The 21,827-nt window shown below is 40.9% G+C and overlaps 1 protein-coding gene across 1 annotated transcript in view; it reads right to left on the reverse strand.

Annotated features, from left to right (window-relative positions):
- CEP290 (centrosomal protein 290) overlaps positions 1-21,827 on the reverse strand; it is a 210,964-nt gene that overhangs the window by 102,009 nt on the left and 87,128 nt on the right. The window contains exons 22-29 of the mRNA XM_040408592.1: positions 20,222-20,337; positions 19,979-20,081; positions 16,779-17,009; positions 9,531-9,704; positions 8,070-8,181; positions 6,084-6,289; positions 5,666-5,817; positions 4,224-4,335 (exon numbers count right to left, since the gene is read on the reverse strand). Of these exons, the coding sequence (XP_040264526.1) occupies positions 4,224-4,335; positions 5,666-5,817; positions 6,084-6,289; positions 8,070-8,181; positions 9,531-9,704; positions 16,779-17,009; positions 19,979-20,081; positions 20,222-20,337 (1,206 nt within the window). The remainder of the gene's footprint in view (positions 1-4,223; positions 4,336-5,665; positions 5,818-6,083; positions 6,290-8,069; positions 8,182-9,530; positions 9,705-16,778; positions 17,010-19,978; positions 20,082-20,221; positions 20,338-21,827) is intronic.

Consider the following 21,827-nt stretch of genomic DNA (forward strand, 5'->3'; position numbering starts at 1 on the left):
TGATGTTTTTGTATCGCCAGAAATTAATAGTAAATTGTCCCAACATAGGGAACAGATGTAGGTCTCATTAGCCTAGGCGGTACAGGGTCCGGTTCTAGCCCTTTGTTTGACTCAGGTACCTTCCTATTAATTCCTGGCCAATTAACTCCCATAGTTGGAGATTTACCCCCATATACAGGGAGGTTGAGTTTAGTAGCTCAGGGCGTTACAGGATAATAGAGGAACTTTATACATAAAGTCTGACCCAATGTTATTGATAAATAGAATCTATAAGAGAATAGTTTTAAACAGGTTAATTGCTATGTATGCTAATGTAACCATGCTTTCTTATAGGATCCTAATGTACAATTTGCAATTGCCGCAGATATGATAATCCCCTAAGGGGGGAATTGTTTTTATATATCTATGATTAATCGTTTCAGATTTTTTTTTTATCTGTTTATGAATTATTATTTTTTAAGCAGAATACCTAGAACCTGCTAATTTGTTTTGTAGTGAAAAGCGCAAAACTGTATTTAAATAGCTCTGTTAACTAACCCTAATTGCCTTAAAAAGTCTCCTAAGGGAGGGGTGAGGAGCATATTCCTAAGTCTAGATACGTCAGTGAAAAGGTCAGAGGTCGCAGAGCTGCGCTGCGAGCTGATTTCTTAAGTCAGCCTAATGAAAAGGAAGAGTAAGATTCTCCCAACTTCATTGAATGTAAATTCTTTATCTCATGAAGTGAATAAAGAGTAAAAGAAAAGTTGTTTAATACTTCGCTGACATAGAAATGTCCAGTAAACGAAGCAAACTGCTTCATTAAATTAATAATTATACCAAGTCAATAAATGATTAATGATATTGATTACTAATCAATTTTTTCCACAGGATCATTAACATAATGTTTGTGTAGAGTTTTATTTCAGTGCTAAAAACGCCAAGAGCTGAACTGAGATTGAAAAATCAAAAATTTGAAGATGGAGACATATCCTAAATTTCATATGATTGGTGGTGGTATTGTATGACTGAAAAGATACTGAACAGTTATACTAACCATATTGTTTGTCTATCAATTGTGACTAACTTGTCGTCACTGTATTCCATGCAGATATATGGATGCATATATATTACTCTGTTTCGAGATAGTCTCAAAGTATTAATTGGGTTATTATCCTAAATAGGCATAACACCTAAGGCTGCATTAGCCTAGCAGAGGAAGAATAGTTATATCTATTCATGATACCCTGTAGTTTGTTTTCTTTAAAAAAAAAAAAAAAAAAAAAAACATAAAAGTCCTCAACTTGCTGCTGGCTAAAGTATGGCATAAGTCAAAGGCCAAAAATAGGCAGGTATATGTTTGATAAAGTTTTTGCTGCGTTGTTACTCATACTGTCTGTTGTTTTCTTAAGTTTAGATGATGGCCCAAGATGGGATCACGTGTAGATGGAAGGACAGATGGCGGAATCCTAAAAGTCTTTATATCCGGAACCAAGAGAACCTGAGGTCAAGGTTATCCGTGACGCAAGAGACGTCCAGTCGGAGCCAACCCAGATGTATCCAAGATGTATCCAGGAGGGACAAGTGGGCAGAGCCCCAGGAGATTCGACAGCCGCTGCAAAAGTACATCACACCCGTGCAACATGACAAAGTATACGAGATCGCAGACATGAAGATATGATGCCAAGCACCGCTCGCTAATTCGAGTTTCCAAGTTGCTGACAAGCCAGGAAGCTATTACTTCCAGTTTTTCATTTTAGCAGCGACATTATTACTTCGAGGACCAAAGAAAGATCTTAACTAGAGACACGTTTCCAGAAAGTCCAGAAAATGACCGAAACGTCTTTCTCTCTACAGTGGTCATAAAAGAAAAGAACCGAAACAATTGTATAATATGCGTTCTATGAACCGGCACGTTTATCACTAATACAAGGAACGTAACCTACTTGTTGTTAAACTAATCGTAAAGTTTGTGTGTTAAGTTTGTGTCGTAAAAGTACACACAAAATTGTGATAAATTTATTCCAAGGTAAAACTTGTGTTCCCCAATCCATAATGATTTGGAGCATTTAGCCCTTTATTGCATTTCAGCCTATTCAACCTTCTAATAACGAAATTGAATATGCTGAAAAGGGGGGATTTGTTGTGCCTTTTCATAGGTAAATGCATTGATATCCAATTCATTATTGTCAAAATGGATGTTCATTGCCTTTAAGAGCCATGCTCGACTATAGTTACAATTTTGTATGTCTTGAGTAGGCCAAATTAAGGTCACACAAAGGTTTCTACTTCAGTGTTATTTTTCTCATGAATGTACCAGTCTGAGAAGAGGCCTCTCCTTGTCTACTTTTAAATTTATGACGGGAGGTAAAGATAAGCTCTGTGCAGATGGTGATAATTACCTATACAATTAGGCATTTATTAATGAAGCAAAATATATAATATGTATGTATTCATTTAATGAGCCTTAGTTAGTCCTTAGCATAAGACAATCAGTAGGACATATATATATTTGTTAATATTATATTGTTATATGTTACGAAGACAACATGTATCCAATATATTATATATATATTTCTCATTAGGGGAATATCTGTCTCAAGAAGAGTGTCTGTGACGATGTGTGTTTTGTAACAATTAATCACATCTTTGGTATGACAGAGGAGGTACTGATATCTCTGTGAGAAAACAAGGCTATTTACGATCCACAAATAAACAATGTGAGAGACATTAAGTGAGACGCCTAGAGGTCTGTCTCTAATTGCTACAAGTGTCAGAATTAATCCCTATAGCTTTGAATTAAAGCTTCTAAGGTCAAAATGTATATTCAGACCTAAATAAGTTAACCCTTTATACTATGATGCAAATAGCTTATACAGCAGTGCCACCTAGGTATCAGTAGGTGACATTACAACAGTAGCAAAAGAGCATTCTGGGTAAGGTTATGATGTCACATCTTTTATCAATGGTCACGCCCATCCGACAATGATTGGAAAGTTCCCAAACTAGGAAGGTGTGTCTAACTGATAAGTTTGGGATCATAAGCCATAGAGAGAAAGTAAGAGAAAGTGAAAAAGAAGGAGAAAGGAAAGGAGAAGGAGTGAGAGAGAGGAGAGGAGAAGTTGGGGTCTATCAAGATGAAAGCCATGGTGAGATGTGCTATGAAGGACCACCCAGCTTTCCTAGGAGCAGAAGTGAGATTCCTACTAGGACTTGGTAAGAGACACAGAAAATGATATTTCATTTTATTAAGACTAATTTGATAGTGTGGGTGAAATTATACCATCTAGATTGGCGAATAAATAAATAATTAAATAAATTGATCATCTCCATATTGAGATGTAGTCTTAGGATATTGTGAGGCTTCATTCTACCTGCAGAAGAATCTAGACTCATAATCTAGTAAAGCATTAAATGATTGCTTTTATATATATATATTGATAGAACATTCTTCGCCAAGCTAAGTGATGGATTCCCACGGGAAAGACGTCAAATCCTTTCCATTTAAGATCTTAGATCCCTGTTATTTGTCTTAATAGTCTTACCAATTTTTTATATGTAAAAATAGTCCAGGATTGGGCGGAAGGATACAGTTATCTCTTCTAAGTTATATCCTTGAATGGATTTGCCCATGCCTGAAGTCATGTGATGTGTAGTTGGTTAGAGGGGGGCGGAATGTATTTAGCATTCTATATTGATGTCTAGGATTAGACATGCCCATCCTGATATCATGAGGTTTTCTCTGAACAGAAGTAATGTATATAACTTATGTTCCTACTTTGATATCCTAACCTAATAATAGCTTGGTTATAATGTGACAAGTTATTTCCACTCACATGTATTGTTAAGCTTGTAATGCTTTATATTAACGCTGTATATATATTCATTTGCATGTATCATTGTGTTTATTTACTTATATATGTTTATAATCTTGTAACCAATAAATCTGCATATTTTTATAATACCTGTGTATCATTGTATAATGCAGAACTACATTTTATCATTAACGTCATCTCACGTCAAAAAGAGCTTATTTATCTGAGGAAATAGTCGGACTCAGATGTGAATTGTATCAATTAGGTTGTCTACAATTCACCAGGTCATGATTTTAAGAATTTATGACAAATTTTATAAATTTAATTTTTTTATGATTAATTATTTTTATGACCATAATTAATAATTCTTAATTGAATTATTACCCACCGACATGCTTTAAGGAGGTGTCGCACGTGGTTTATAGTCCATACCTGGAAATCCAAAACTTGTCTCCGCAGTGACTCAACTTCCTTTTCTCTTGACTGCTGTCTACACACTAATGTGGAGACTTGAGCTTTGGCTATATCGGAAAGATTGCGTAACCTAATGCAAAGAAAATACAATTATATATTAGATCAATAGATACAGTGTTACCTGGAATGATCTGAAATTTAACCTTTGGGGGTCATTTACTATGCCTGCTAAATGTGTTGTGCAACACCCCCCCCTTCCTCCACACACACTTGGCCGAACCTGTAAAAGGGAAGCTTACTTACCTGCTTCCCGGCGCTGGCTCCCCGCTCCTTCTGGCCTGCGATGCTCTCTGGGCTACATCGCTGAAAACATTCGGTTGCCCATCTGCTGGCAGTGACTGGCTCCCCTTATGCCATGACAAATTGTCACATGACGCAAAGGGATCTGGTCTCCGCCGCGGCCAGTAATTGGCTGCGACAAAGTCAAACCGGATGTTTTCAGTGAGGGAGCCCAGGACTGGTAGAGAAGGAGCAGCGAGCCAGCGCTGGGAAGCAGGTAAGTAAGCTTTCTTTTACACGTCCGGCTCCTTTAAGGATGCAGAGGAGATTGTAAGTATGCTTATTTTGGGATACATAGAGTAACTTAAACGTAATAAAGTTATTATTTCAAAGAATGTGTCCAGGATTAGAATATTGATGACCAATCCTTTGCGTCCGGATTGTCGGATCCAGCAGGCAGTTTCGGTGACGGAAGTGTGAAAGTACCCCAAGTATAAGGGCTGTATTACACCAACAGATTTCTGTCCAATCAGACCAATAGTTGGTGTGTATAACAGAAGACCTGTGTGTCTAATTGGCCATCTGACCAATGATGGGTCAGAAAATCTGTCAGATAATCGGTTTGTGTAATGCAGCCATAACACAGCACATACAGTACTTAAGTGAATGGGCAACCATGTGCAGCATTACTACAGGGTTGTTCAGAGTCCCCCAGTGCAAGAGCAGCTCTTTGCCCTTTATATGAGAATTGGGAAAATTGGACACAAATTGTACTGATAGGAAAATCCCTTTAGAGCTTGTTGCTTCCTTGGAAAAACATCAGCATAGGGTGCTATTTATTGCTGCCTGTATCTTGTCTCTATACTATACTATAAGGGTTCAGCAACCTTCGGCACTACAATTCCCATCATGCTCCATTTATTTCTCTGAGAGTTCTGAGAAGAACAGGGGAAGTATGCATGCTGGGAGTGGTAGTTTCAGAACAGCTGGAGTGCCGGAGGTTGCCTACCCCTGTTCTATACTAGAAGAAGAATATCTTTCAGTACTGCATTGCCTGTACAGTAATCTTCTAATTGCTTCTGACAAGGATATGAAACCCCGTCGGCTTGAGCTCAAACTAACAAAAGTGATGAAAAATCTACACTGCCTCTACATGTGCCATAAGCTGAAGTCACACTTACTTTGAGACCTCTACTGCGAGTTCTGCTTCGCTTTTTTCCAGTTCCATAATTCTTCTCCGATCCGCATCAGACACTTCTTTGCTTACGCTGTTTGCAAGCTCATCCCTTAACGCTTGTTCTACCTTCTGTGCGTCAAGGTTGATTCTAGTAAGCTAAGAAAAGCAAAAAAACAAGCAGTAAGACAATAAATGGAAATGACTGACATTTAAATGAACGCCAAGGCCAAAGAAAAGAGAAAATCATAATCCCGAGATCCATCTATACATCAGCCCACCCTACCCAGCAGTGACCTATATCCATTCATCTCTGCTGTGGCTTTTCGACAATATGACATAAGAAATAGTAAAATTGCCTAGTAAAGACAATGTAAACTGAAATGCCACAGTGCAGATGAAGGCAGTATATCTTTTATACTTGCCTCAGCAAACTTGGACTCGAGTTCAAAGTTCCGATCTTCCACTTGCTTCAGTGTGCTACGTAAATGTTCGTACATTTTCTGGGAATGCTCCGCTCTTTGCCGCTCATTAAGCTCTTTCATTTCCAACATGGTTATCTTTTTTGAAATGGAAATGATTTCATTATTTGTTATGGCTTTCATGGCTTTATCCATTGAAGAATGACCTCCTGGAGTAAAAGAAGAAAACAAAAAAAAAGCTTTAAGGTCTATCAAATGAACAAAATTATTATAAATCCTTTGGAAAATGTGGAAAGTGGAAGTAAGTGATATTTACTTATGTAGAGAGGTTTACCCCTCTAAAAAGAATGATAGCAAATGCCATTGAGGCTGTGGGTCACAGACGATGAACCCCCAGAGATTAAAGATTAAAAAGGGGGAGTCCAGGGGTTAATGAATGATATTCTAGGGTCTCCTAGGACTGTTTGCAACTAGTTTCAGTCTCTTTAAAGGGAACCTGTCATCAACTTTATGGTGCCCATACTAACGGCAGAATAAAGTATAGACAGGTGATTTCAGCGGTCTGTCATTTATAAGTTAATAGTAAGCGGTTCCTGAGAACCAACATCACAACCATTGCTGACTGGGCCTGGAAAAGATTCATGTCCACCTGAGAAGAGTCCTGGTTATTCATGAATTCCTGCTCTTCCTCCCACCTGCTGATGATTGACAGTCTTCTACCTAGTTTTCTCCCTTTCTCTCTAGGAGAGAACTGCCAATCATCAGCAGATGGGAGAGAGTGCAGGAGATTATGAATAACCATGACTCTTCTCAGGTGGCCGGGACTCTTTTCAAGTCCTGGGCTACAATGATTATGATGCTGGTTCTCAGTAACCACTTACTTTTAGCTCATGAGTGACACACCGCTGACATCAGCATTTCTGTCACTATTTTATGCTGCCCTCAGTGAGGTTAGCATAAAGTTGATGACAGGTTCCCTTTAAAGAAGTCTTCTGGGAGTTTTATACTGATGAGCTATCCTCAGGATAGGTCATCAGTATCTGATCAGTGGGGCCCGACACCTGCTGTTTGAGAAGGCACCAGCCTTTTCTCTGCACACACAGCGCCATACATTGTATAGCGGCTGTGCTTGGTATTGCAGCTCAGATCCATTCACTTCAATAGGGGTGAGCTGAGTCTAGGCCATGTGACCGATGAACGTGACATTACTGGCCTAGGCAAAGCTGGAGAAGGCCGCCATGCAACTGTGAGCACCACTGCCTTCTCCAACACTTGATCTGCGAGGGTCCCGGGTGTCGGAACCCCACCGATCAGATACTGATCACCTATCCAAAGGATATCAGCATAAATCTCCCAGAAAACCCCTTTAATGTCAAGCCAGCATTAGTAATGTCAAAGTGACAGTGACATCTATGGCTATGGGTAAATGCATGACTGCTGGTGGTGACAGCCTGGTTAAAAAACTGTACTGTAACACTTTTTATGTTTTTATAAATGGTTTGACACATTTTTGGTTTTTGGCAGCCAATACGCATACCGTCTGATGTCGTGATCTCTGGTGGTAACAATCAGAGTTTTTAAAAACAAACTGCTTTGCAGGATTTATGTTTTTTAATGGTTCTTTTTGACAGCAAATCTACTGATCTGAAAAATGGCTGATTGAATATTGAATCGCCAAACATTCTGATTTGACCTGAGTTTTTGGAAAAGTCAGGTGGAATTCAATTTGTTCAGAATCGATTCGCTCATCTCTAGTCATCAATATCAAATTGGTTGCATTATACACTTTAAAGTAACATCTGGACATGCAAAATCCCCCCCCCACCCCCCCAAGAAAAAAAAAAGAAGAAAAAAAGAAAAGAAATTTAAAAGAAAAAAAGAAAAACCTTGCGAAAAGTGATACAAATTGCAAAGATAGAAAACAAACTGTGAAACCAGCCTAGATGGGAAAGCATAAGATGTCTGCACCTCACTATCAGTAGCACATACCGAGGGCACCAGCGTGTTCCCAGGCTTGCTCCAGAGTGTTCAGTTTCTCTTTAGTAATTTCCAGTTCTTTGACATAAGAAGTGATCTGCGATTTCACTGAAGCATTTTCATGCTGTTTAGAAGCATAAAAGAGATAAAAGAGCATATTTTCCTGTTTCTTTTGCACAATACAAATAACCTTGTTGTAAATGTACATTTTAATCCAACACTAACCCACTACATCCTAAAAATGTTAAATTACAGATATTTAGACAAAGATACCTGGGTTCTTAGACTACACTATGGAATATGTATCTAGATTTTATTGGAAAAAGAAGAACTTTTATACGTCGCTCATCTCAGACATTGATGGCATATTGGTAGGAGCAAGTTCCAGAGGTGGGACCCGCACCTATCTCCAGAATGGGGTCTCCAAAGTCAAGGACACTCCGCATGGGCAGTGTACTCGCCATTCAGTGCTATGGGAGTTCTGAAAATGGCAAAGCAAGCGGAACTCCCATAGCGGTGAATGCAGAGTGCACCAAACATCTCTCCCTTCGCCGCTGCGTCTGCTCGTCTATTTTTGGAACCCCCATAGTGGTAAAGATGGCTGCACTTGCTCTGTATGCTCTTTCAGTTCGGGGGTCCCGTTCTGCAGATAGCAGCAGGTCACAGAGGGAAGGCCTGCACCTATATTACATTGATAGCATATCCTAACAATGGGAATACCCCTTTAACAAGTCAATAGGATAACATTTAAGCTGTATCTAGTTTCTACCATTAGGCAGGGACCATATGGGTCCAGTGAGCTGCCTACCGGTACACTATGCTATTTTGTGTGCCCAGTGGCAGGTAGATATCACTTTGAAAGTGAGCATTAAATGGGGTGTCCCAACGTTAAACATTATTTCAGTACAATGCAGCATGAAAAGCTAGTTACTTTGGTGTGAGATATCTCCCTTACTTCACTATATTGGTGCCCGTGGAGTAATTATTAATCTATACGTCCTGCTACTGCTCAATGAGCTGCCATCTGCCAGACATTCTTTTTTTTAAGCTGTGATAGTTAGGGCTCATTCAGACGGCCGTGTGCTGTCCGCAAAAATGCGGATCAGTTTTTTTTTTTTGCGGTCCAGGGCTGGTTCTAGCTTTGTTAGAAAGAGATTGTTATGTACTATATGGTCTCCGATTTTCATTCTTTACATAACAATATTGACAGATACACTAAAAGTGCAGTGGACACTGTGGACTAAAAAAAAAAATATATATATAAAAAAAATGATGCTTTAGAATTTGCAGTACTCAATTTCTTATTTTTTTACGGCAAATAAACACAACCTTCGCATTATGACTTTTGTAAAGTTTTCTAAACTTCCCTTTTAAATGGTTTGAGTGCAATCATTATAACGTCAAGGTTTTTAAAGAAGCCATCAACATTCTTTTACTTCAACAACATGTTGACAGCATGTTCCTTTAGCATACCTCTAAGTGCTCTAGGTTAGCAGTCCTTTGTACAAGCAAATTATCCTTCTGTAGCATGTCCCTGTACTTGGAAGTGAGATTGTTGTATTGTTTGTTGGCAGCTTCCAGCTCTGATAAGGGAACACTGCCATCCAAGGCTTTTTGTAAAGAAGTCACTTTAAAAGCAGCAATATCCTATGCAAAAGAGAAGTTATTGAACGTGAATAATATGCATATTGACTGATGATCATTTGGCATGCCGCTGGACTTTTATTGTTCAGCTTAGGGTACTTTCACACTTGCAGCAGGACGGATCCGACAGGCTGTTAACCCTGTCGGATCCGTCCATCCGCTATTTCGCCGTGCCGCCGCTCCGTCCCCATTGACTATAATGGGGACGGGGCGGAGCTCCGGCGCAGTACGGCAGTTCGCGGTGAGAGTCCGCCGGACTAAAAAGTCGGACATGCAGGACTTTTAGTCCAGCGGCCTTTCACCGTGCACTGCTGTGCTGCGCCGGAGCTCTGCCCCCGTCCCCATTATAGTCAATGGGGACGGAGCGGCGGCACAGCAAAATAACGGATCCGACAGGGTGAACAGCCTGTCGGATCCGTCCTGCCGCAAATGTGAAAGTAGCCTTACCGTACTTTACATGTTAAAGATTTTATTGCGGACATACACGCATTCACAAAGAAATAAAATACGCCAAGAAGGAGTTGCTGGAATCAAATTAAACTTTCTATGTGTGAATGTAATGCTGATATAGGTCAGTGATTACAATACAACTGTTGGGCCGCCTTTAGTCTAGATACAAGATGAGATACGGTTGGATATGGAGACATGCCAGTGCTGTATGGTATCCTGCAGCACATTTGCCCACAGAGTTACAGCTGGGCCTGTAGATCCTGCACACTCATAGGTTCCCGAAGCTGGGGTCCCTGCTGGTCCCATAAATGCTCGTTTGACGATAAATCTGGTGACCAGGCAGGCTGAGGAAGAGTTGCAATCATCTGGTGGAAGCATTCCTGGGAAATACTGTGTGTGGGCGAGAATTATCCAGTTGGAATCCCTACTATGGGAAGCAACACATGTGGCTACAGGATGTCCCGCACATATCACTGATCTGTTAATGTCCCCTGTATCACTACAAGGGGTGACTCTTGTATACGATGGCTCCCCATATCATCACATCAGCAGTTGGGACAGTGAGCGGAGGCAGGATTGAAGCACTCACCACGAGGCTTCCATACTCGAACCTGAGAGGCATTGGATCTCAAACAGAACCTGGATTTGTCTCTAAAGACAATATGGCTCCAGTCCATGGCAGATCAGTTTTCTCGTTCACAACATCACTGGAAACTAAGGTAACGGTGGCTTGCCGTCAGTAGCAGGACATGTAATGAGCATCATGACACCAAATTTATTTCTGCTAAGTGCTTGGAAATGGGGTGTGTAATAAAGGTGTCGCCTGTGACTGGATGGCGAAAAATTAAACTGAGGAAACTGCTTATGCTTTTCGACGGATCAAACAATCCTCTCTACCAGTGGTCTGTCCGGAGCCTGTTCGCTGTGTGTGCGCGTCCTTGTGTAATAACGTTTCCCAACACCTCCTAACAGCAAGGTCGGAACTGCCTAGATGGTGGCCAGTTAGTCTAAAAAAAACTCATGCTTCTCTTAGTCGAATGATGCGTTCCCTTTCAAAGTCTGTTAACTGGGAAAAATGTCTTCGAGTGTGTAGTAAAGGCATGTCTAACAGTCAACATTCTCTCACCAAGAGGTATGCTACCCAAAAGTAGCCTCTGAGAGGCTTTTTATAGGGCAGCGGGGGAAGCACTTTTACTTGTGGCAAGACCCAGTGTCTAATCCGACCACACCTGTAATCATTTACATACCTGCATGCCACGTTGTGCAGCGATCCAATATTTGTTTGGGTGTGTAACTTTTTTATCAATGAATGTATAAGGTTAACTAGCCAGCAATATTCTACAGTAGCTGTTTAGTTTAATTGCTCAGAAGTATCCATACTTTCTCTATGACGAGCTGTGTGATGTGATTGCATTCTGACCGCCAACCCAGAGCGTGTTCTCCAGTGTAGACAGGAGGTCAGTCTGCCCTGTGTGGCTTACTTCCTGTGAGCTATAGGATTCCATTAGGATCTAGCAAGTCCCTCCTAGTGATCTCAAATACCTCCCTGGAACAAGAAGGATCAGCACCACTTAAAGAGAAACCTTGCATTTACACTTCTTGAGATTGCAACCTCTCAAATTAGAAGGAGGCCAGTTTGGTCAAACTCAAGTTTAGAGTGGGGGAGGTGAACTGTATACAATAAAACCTCTTTGAGAAAACCATCCAAAATTAAAAATGGTCCTCTAGACATGGTTATTATGCAAAGTTTATGATGGAGATGAAATCTTGTTATTAAAAATATTGTAGCCAGGTCATAAAATCCATTCAAGAGGCAGCTAAACATTTTTTTAGTAGCCATGCAATAAAAATTCCAAAGAAATAAATTATTGTGCATGTTTATGTAAAGGTCGACCAACAGCTGTCTTATATTTATGGCCAGTTTTAAATGGGTCCTCACAAGGATACGCCAATACATTATGATAGTTGGAGGTGAGACCCCTGAGACCCTCAATGATCCTGAGTGTTTCTCTGTACAGCAGTACTTCTGACCACCCAACTGTGAAGGGCACTGTAGTAAGGCTCAGCCACTTGAAAGGAGCTGTGCAGTTCCCATGTGAATTTCCACTGTGAAAGGGTGAAGCGCTAAATCAGTGCTGCAGCCCCTTCATTCTCGGGATTGGGGGCATGACGGCACATCTTACTGTATGTTATGCCATGACACACAACATTACACAATGGCCGAGATATCCTCGAAGGCACTTTTTGAAGTCAGTTTAGCTTGAGTCTGCGGTGCCACAATTTGTGCTAAATTTATAAAAACATTACACAATAATTTTATATTTTGGTGCATTTTTTAAAATAACACTTTTAGCTAGAGATGTTACTTCAGGCTTTTCCCCGCCCCCTACTAGACTGAGATTGCTCCACTTTTTGCAAAAGTTGCATTTCATAAACCTGGTGTACACCTACTCACACCCATTTTGTTAAATGTTAAATGTTCAATCTTCCATTGATCCAGAAGAACTTGGTAAGAATATCTGTTAAGTCATCTCCTGCCATCCTGTGACCTGAGCATCTACGTCCAGTAATAATTTAGCTATACACATTAAGATTTGTGCATTTATCTTTAAAAACGTAGATGGTTACAGATTTTACCATTACTGTAAACAAAGTGTAAACCTGAAGGTGTCGGCCCTTTACAGAGTGATTAGGGAAAAGTTGTAGAGAGCGATGAGGAGAAAGCAAAGCTATAAATATCCTTTTCTCCACTGTATTCACTGAGGAAAATGGACAATCCCTTTAAGGACTCTATAATGACAGGGAATGTTTAACAGGATTGGCGCTTAGCAAATGTGGTGCCAGTATTCAAAAAGGGGTCAAAAACAGAGCCCGGAAACTATAGGCCGGTAAGTTTAACATCTGTCGTGGGTAAACTGTTTGAAGTTTTTTTTAAGAGATGCTATCTTAGAGTAACTCAATGAAAATAAGCCAATAACGCCGTATCAGCATCACTTCATGAGGGATCGGTCATGTCAAACTAATTTAATCAGTTTTTATGAGTAGGTAAGTTCTAGACTTCACCGGGGTGAGTCAATGGATGTCGTATATCTGGACTTCTCCAAAGAATTTAACACATAAAAGGTTAGCATATAAAATTGGAATGCTTGGACTGGGAGAAAACGTCTGTATGTGGGTAAGTAACTGGCTCAATGATAGAAAACAGAGGGTGGTTATTAATGGTACACACTAAGATTAGGTCACTGTCACTAGTGGGGTACCTCAGGGGTCAGTATTGGGCCCTAAACTCTTCAATATATTTATTAATGATCTTGTAGAAGGCTTGCACAGTAAAAATGTAAAATTTTTGCAGATGACACTAAACTGTGTAAAGTAATTAACATGGAAGAGGAAAGTATACTACTACAGAGGGATCTGGATAGATTGGAGGCTTGGGCAGATAAGTGGCAGATGAGGTTTCACACAAATGTAAGGTTATGCAAATGGGTAGGAATAATGCAAGTCACCCGTACATACTAAATGGTAAAACACTGGGTAACACTTACATTAAAAAGGACTTTAGTGAACAGCAAACTAAGCTGTAGAAACCAGTGTCAGGCAGCTGCTGCTAAGGCCAATAAGATAATGGGTTGCATCAAAAGGGGCGTAGATGCCCGTAATGATAATATAGTGCTACCACTTTACAAATCACTAGTCAGACCACACATGGAGTACCGTGTACAGTTCTGGGCTCCTGTGAACAAGACAGACATAGCAGAGCTGGAGAGGGTTCAGAGGAGGGCAACTAAAGTAATAACTGGAATGGGGGGACTGCAGTACCCTGAAAGATCTAAATTAGGGTTATTAACTTCAGAAAAAAGACGACTGAGGGGAGATCTAATTATTATGTATAAATATATCAGGGGTCAGTACAGAGATCTCTCCCATCATCTACACTGACCAAAAATATAAATGCAACACTTTCAGTTTTGCTCCCATTTTGCATGAGCTGAACTCAAAGATCTGAAACATTTTCTACATACAGAAAAGACCCATTACTCAAATATTGTTCACAAATCTGTCTAAATCTGTGTTAGTGAGCACTTCTCCTTTGCCAAGATAATCCATCCCACCTCACAGGTGTGGCATATCAAGGTGCTGATTAGTCAGCATGAATATTGCACAAGTGTGCCTGAGACTGCCCACAATAAACGTCCACTCTGAAATGTGCACAGTTTTGCCTTACTAGGGGGGAGGGGGTGTCAGAAAACCAGTCAGTATTTGGTGTGGCCACCATTTGCCTCACTCAGTGCAACACATCTCCGTCGCATAGAGTTTATCAGATGGTTGATTGTGGCCTGTGGAATGTTGGTCCACTCCTCTTCAACAGCTGTGCGAAGTTGCAGAATATAATCGTCGTATACGCCGATCCAGAGCATCCCAAACATGCTCAATTGGTGACATGTCCGGTGAGTATGCTGGCCATGCAAGAACTGAGATGTTTTCAGCTTCCGGGAATTGTGTACAGATCCTTGTAATATTGGGCCGTGCATTATCATGCTGCAACATGAGGTGATGGTCGTGGATGAATGGCACAACAATGGGCCTCAGGATGTCGTCACTGTATCTCTGTGCATTCAAAATGCCATCAATAAAATGCACCTGTGTTCGTTGTCCATAACATACACCTGCCCATACCATAACCCCACCGCCACCATGGGCCACTCGTTCTACAACGTTGATGTCAGCAAATCGCTCACCCACACGATGCCACACACGCTCTCTGCCATCTGCCCTGAACAGTGAAAACCAGGACTCATCCGTGAACAGAACACCTCTCCAACGTCCCAGACGCCATCGAATGTGAGCATTTGCCCAATCAAGTCGGTTACAACTACGAACTGCAGTCAGGTCCAGACCCCGATGAGGATGACGAGCATGCAGATGAGTTTCCCTGAGACGGTTTCTGACAGTTTGTGCAAATTTATTTTTATGCAAACCGATTGTTGCTGCAGCTGTCCGGGTGATGATCATGGAGGTAAACATGCTGGATGTGGAGGTCCTGGGCTGGTGTGGTTACACGTGGTCTGCGGTTGGGGGGCCGGTTGGATGTACTGCCAAATTCTCTGAAACGCCTTTGGAGATGGCTTATGATAGAGAAATGAATATTCATTGCACGGGCAACAACTCTGGTAGACATTCCTGCAATCAGCATGCCAATTGCACGCTCCCTTAAACGTTGCGACATCTGTAGCATTGTGCTGTGTGATCAAACTGCACATTACAGAGTGGCCTTTTATTGTGGGAAGTCTAAGGCACACCTGTGCAATATTCATGCTGTCTAATCAGCACCTTGATATGCCACACCTGTGAGGTGGGATGGATTATCTCGGCAAAGGAAAAGTGCTCACTAACACAGATTTAGACAGATATGTGAACAATATTTGAGAATAATGGGTCTTTTGTGTATGTAGGAAATGTTTCAGATCTTTGCGTTCAGCTTATGCAAAATGGGAGCAAAACCGAAAGTATTGCGTTTATATTTTTGGTCAGTGTATTTATACCCAGGACTGTGACCATGACATGAGACAACATCTGTGTCTAGAGGAAAGAAGGGGAGTCATTTACTATCCAGAAATAGATCTATATTAGGCGTATTTCTGGCGCAGATTGCGGCGCCAAGGTTATTGGCGCCGCAATCTGTGACTTTTCCCTATTCACATGAAAGCAGCAAGGAAGATGTCTTACATTTAGACTGGCGCACGATACGCTAAAGTGATGTAGAGGCCGATGCCTCTTCATAACTTTGGAAGATCCACTGCCAGCTATGGGGCTTTATTAAGACCGGCATCTAAAACACCAGTCTTAATAAATGATCCCCAAGGTTTCTACACAAACATAGAAGAGGATTCTTTATGGTAAGAGCAGTGAGACTATGGAACTCTCTGCCTGAGGAGGTGGTGATGGTGAACTCATTAAAAGAATTCAAGAGGGGCCTGGATGTATTTCTGGAGTGTAATAATAATACATGTTATAACTATTAGAGAGGGGTCGTTGATCCAGGGAGTTATTCTGATTGCATGATTGGAGTCGGGAATTGTTTTCCACTAAAGTGAGGAAAATTGGCTTCTACCTCACAGGGGTCTTTTTGCCTTCCTCTGGATCACCTTGCAGGATAAAAGGCTGAACTGGATGGATGGATTTCTTTTTTCAGCCTTATAAACGATATACGTATGTCAAAACACTGATTTGGTTAATATCGTAGACAGAAACGAAAAACAAAGTTAGAGATCTAAACTGAAATCAATCAAGCCTGGATGTTTACTTATCTCCCAAAGAAGTGAATGGAGAGAGCCACCTCTCTACTCCGATGTCTAGCCCTGTTAATCAAGGGGAGGGGGGAGTGTGCAGAGAACAGGAATGTTACAAAAGCAGTGCTCCAAGGATTCAGCCCTGCTTCATGGTGCTCCAACTTACTCATTTTTCTATGAATAAAAACGCAAATATCTCTGCAGCTATTTAACATACAGACAAAAGAAGTGAGTCGTTTAATCAGCATGATCAAACCTACCAGGCAGTATGCTGGTCTTATAACCTTGATCATGCTGACAGAGGCTCTTTAAATGAATGGGGACTTTTTTCCCCTACCTTATATCTCTGTAGATAGCCAATTCTTTCTCCCACCGTAGCCTCCATATCAGATATTTCACTCTTCAGTTTGTCATTTTCTTTTCGCAAATGTTGTTCCATTTCCAATAATGTGGTGTACCTCCTGGTCAATGACTTCTCATTCACTCGCAGAACAGTCATTTTTCTGGAGTTTTCTGCCAGCAATTTTTTAATCTCATCTGGCTCCATCTTGAGTGCTTCTAGCAAATTCTGCGGTGTACAATAGAGGAAAATGCATTATACTTCAGTCCAGTCTGGAAATGTACAAGAGTATTAAATAAGCGCACTGTGGGGATTGTGGGGTTTCGCTCTGGTAGACAGGATTAGCGGACGCAGTATAGAGGCAACAAGTTCTTTGGATCAAACAGTTCAGTGTTTTATTCACACTTTAGGCAAGTGACAAAACAAAGTCATATTCAAACAAAAAGTCACCTTGCGGTGTTGGTGGTAATTCACACCATGCGGCAATTCTGCCTCAAAGAGTCCTTGCTGATAGCAGCACCAACCTGTTTTCACGCCAAACAGGTAGCAAGCCTTCATCCAGACACAAGGCTCCCAGATCCCAACACAGGGACCTGGCTTCTGAGCCCAGCTGCCTATTTAAGGACAGCCAGGTGCTGCCAAAACCCAGACCGGCACTTAAAATCCAGTCCGGTATTTGACCTCACCTGGCTGTACATGAGCCCAGCAGCACATGCTGGGAGGAAAATACCTGTTTTGCCAGACCAAACCTCTCACTGTGTCATAGGATGCAAACGAAAAACCACTGTTTAATAATTTAAATAACTTCATAATTCATGTATTTTTAATTGTAACTCCCAACAGTCACAATGAAATTGGAAAATTTATCCTGAAAGTGCCACATTTTTTTGTTCAAACAATATTCAATTTCATTTTATGCTATGTTACTGTATGCTTTCTCCTGTCATTTGAAATGAATGATAAGAAAACAGAAGATACATTGGCTCACACTGTTTGTCGGTCTGATGTTCAAGTGGGTACCAGGCAGCACTACCCCATGGAAACATAGCACACCCAAATTTTAACCAAATACACACAAGTACAACAAAGATTTGTGTCTTTCAGGAGATTATTTCATAAGCTCAGCACAGATTCATGAATATTGCCACTTGTGATTAACTATATGATGCAATGTTTCATTTAAAATACCCTTCAAAAGGAAAGTGTTAAAGGGAACCTGTCATCAACTTTATGCTGACTGTACTGAGGGCAGTATAAAGTAGTGACAGAAATGCTGATTTCAGCGGTGTGTCAGTCATGAGCTAAAAGTAAGTGGTTGCCGAGAACCAGCATCATAATCATTACAACCCAGGCCTAGAAAAGAGACAAATCCTGCTGAGAAGAGTCCTGGTTATTCATGAATTCAGCATTTCTGTCACTACTTTATACTGCCCTCAGTACGGTCAGCATAAAGTTGATGACAGGTTCCCTTTAACAGGGTTTTCCAGGAGTTCAATACTGATGACCTATCCTCAGGATATGTGATCGGTGGGGGTCCAACTCTTGACACCCCAGCCGATCAGCTGTTTGAAGAGGTTGCGGTGCTCTTACGAGTGCTGCGGCCTCCTCACAGCTTACTAAGCACAGCGCTGTTCATTGGATGGTGTCTGGCCTAGGAAGAGGCCATGATGCTCACCAGAGCGCTGCAGCCTTTTCAAACAAGTGATCAGCGGGGATGCCGGAAGTCGGACTGCCATTAATCAGATATTGATTACCTATCCTAAAGATCAATATCAAACTTCCGGAAAAACCCTTTATATAAGCTAAACGTGTTAAAGGGTATCTATCAGCAGATTTGTAGCTATGAAACTGGCTGACCTATAACATGTGCACTTGGCATCTTTGTTGGTCCCATGTTCATATGTGCCCGAATTGCTGAGAAAAATTATATTTTACTATGCAAATGAGGCTCTAGGAGCAATGAGGGCATTGTCATTACGACATTCAACTATGTCTGCAACTGCCACACTCTTTGCTCTTTGATTGACAGGGCCAGGCAGTGAAAACATCATAACACCAGCTCCTGTAAAAAGTGGAGAGGGCGTGGCAGTTGCAGAGAGAGCAGAGCCTCTAGGTGTAATGGCAAGGCCCCCCATTGCTCCTAGAGGCTCATTTGCATACATTAAAACTTCATTTTTCTCAGCAGTACAGGCATATATGAACATAGGACCAACACAGACGCCTTCAGTTGTCAAGCGCACATGCGACAGGTCAGCCAGTTTCATAGGTACAAATCTGCTGACAGATGCCCTTTCAATATAAAATAATTTAAAAAAAAACACTTGAAGCAGACAAATCTTTGGTGTGCTCTTCTACTACTTCACTTGACTTTCTGCAAATTCAGGAAACAGTCTTGTTGATATACTACAGAGAACACAGGAGTTGAGCTCCTGCTGATCAGTTCCACTTTCAGCGGGCAAACAGACATGGGGTGTAAGGATCCTTGTGTCCTACTGTAGACCGGCTAGAGGAGGGGGAGACTCCTGCTGAAGCCAGCTTGAGATAAATCTAGCAGAGCAATGAATGCGGAGATCTCTGGATCCATGTGAGGTACAGGGCTGGGTCTAGCTTTAGTAGAAAGAGACTGTCATCTCTTTACATTAGTTATGCAGGATTCCCCTGCATAACGGAAACGGGACGGATCCGTTTTGCAGCCCATAGACTTCTATTATGACGGAATGAATAACGGAATGCCTCTAAAGGCAATCCGTTATGCATTCCATCATGTAATTGCGTTATGGTCTGTGGTAACGGAATCCATAACGCAATTCAGTAAATACCACAACACGAACCCGCACAAGAACTTCAAAATATGAAATTTGCTCATTCCTAGTCATGACTAGTATCACTGACCTGGGCGCGGCTAAGCCCTGTTCACTTCAATGGGGCTTAGCCGCTCCCAGGCCGGTGGTACTACCCGTAACCTCACTGGGTTTGTGGGAAACAGCACCACTGCCTTCTCCAACAGCTGATCGGTGGGGGTCCTGGGTGTCAGAACACCGCTGATTAGATGCTGATATTCTGTCCAGTGGATAGATCATCAGTAAGAAAAAGCTGCAGAACCCCTTTAAAATAGTGACGGTCATGAGATGAGCTGCATTGTACTGCCAATACTACCTCCTGCATAAATCCCATTAGTAGCAGTGGACAGGACTTACCGTATATTCCTTTACTTGTACTGTGTCCTGTTCTTTTTCACCTTCCAATTTTGAAATGTCTTCCTTCAGTCTTTTTATGTCCACCTGAAAAGATTCTCTTTCACTGCACGGATAGAAGCAGCAGAAAAGATAAAGGTTTAAACAGATAAACACTAGCAGGTCTATAGCTTTAAAGAAAGACATACAACTGTTCAACCTGCCAATATATAAAATGCATAATCTATTCAGTTACATCCCATTTACCCCTCATATTCCTTGTAGATGAGCCCCTGTTGATGACGCATCACTGCAAATTTTCTCTTGTATTCTTCTAGCGCCTCATCCAGTTTCACAAGTGACTTTTCTTTAGACTCTACTTCCTGAAATAAAATATAAAAGACATGTCAGGATATTAGATTCTTATAACGGTCAAAGGTAACTTATCAGTGTGCAGGAATACACGTCCAAACCTTAACATCAGAATATATTTATCAATCTCTGAAGGGCATTAGAAAAGACAAGCTGCAGTTTTCCAAATTTAAAAGGGAATGTGCCTTTATAATTATGTGCAGCCACTTAAAACCAGATATTGACACATTTCCTTTTTTCTGATTTTAGATTTTTTAGCAGGGCATCCATCTTGCCTGAGATGTTCTTAACAGCATATAGACACAGACACAATAGACTGGAGGGGACTCATTCTCTTCTAATGGAGAGTTATCTACACATGCTGTGTGGCCTGAGAGAGAGATACTGTACATTAGTACACTACTCTGGATTTCACAGCAATATATATATATATATATGCGTTGTCTGGCGGGTACTCTCTCATTCCATAAAGCACCTAGTATGCGTAGTACGTGTGCAGAGTATTGTAGGCCAGGAAATGACCCTCTGGGTTTCTGGGAAAGATATTCAAATTAGTACTCTTAGAGGTGCTCTTTATCATTAGGGAGACCTAAAAAATATACATGATGAGTATTGTATGCCAGGCGACACTACTCTTGGTTTCTAGGGAAAATATATGCAAATTTGCATATCAGATAAGACTAGGGTTCTTGTCATTTTTGGAAGAAAAGCTAATTTTAATATCTTTCCCACAAACCCAAAAGGTATGCAAATTAGCTTTCCTGACAAAACGGAAAGGGGATATCCTGTTTGTTACAAGCAAAATTAAGATATGCAAATTTGCATCTATTCTTCCCAGAAAGCGGGAGCAGTGTTGCCTGGCATATAATGCTTATAAATATATTTTGGTCTGCCTAATGATAAAGAGCATTGCGAATAGTACTCCCAAAAGGGCAGTCAGCTAAGCAAGGCATTTTTCTCTTGAGATATTCTAGTTCTTTTGTCCTTCTGAAAGGAGACCTAATTTGCATGTCTCATTGAGAGAAGTGTAATCCTGGGTGGGATATTCTATATCCTGTTTTGGATGGAGAACTGGACTGCACATCTCACTTTCAGTTGAACATTACGTGTGGATAGTCTCTCTCCTCCTCTAGACTAAATTTTATTTAGGGAAAAAAAATTGATTTGATTGCAGAAATGAAAAATCTGACCCAAAACAAAATTTGAATAAATTTGCTCATCTCTAGTTAAAATCCAATTTTTGTTTGGACAGCTCAGGATGAATTCCAAACTGATAGAATTGATTTGGTCGTCTCTAGTATCTATACTTATACATATGTCATTGTGCTTCATAGATCAATTTTCTCCTAATATTGTTTCCGCTAACTTTTTGGTGGTAGCCGCAAACTGATTAATCAGTGCTTTTTTCATAATAAGATTTTTTATCTATTGCTGTGTTTGCATCCCCACATAATGCTTCTCTGGAAAAGAGACCTGCAAGCTAGTTTCCTTTCCAAAAAGG

The sequence above is a fragment of the Bufo bufo genome, chromosome 1 (assembly GCF_905171765.1).
Source record: "Bufo bufo chromosome 1, aBufBuf1.1, whole genome shotgun sequence".
Classification (NCBI taxonomy): Eukaryota; Metazoa; Chordata; class Amphibia; order Anura; family Bufonidae; genus Bufo; species Bufo bufo.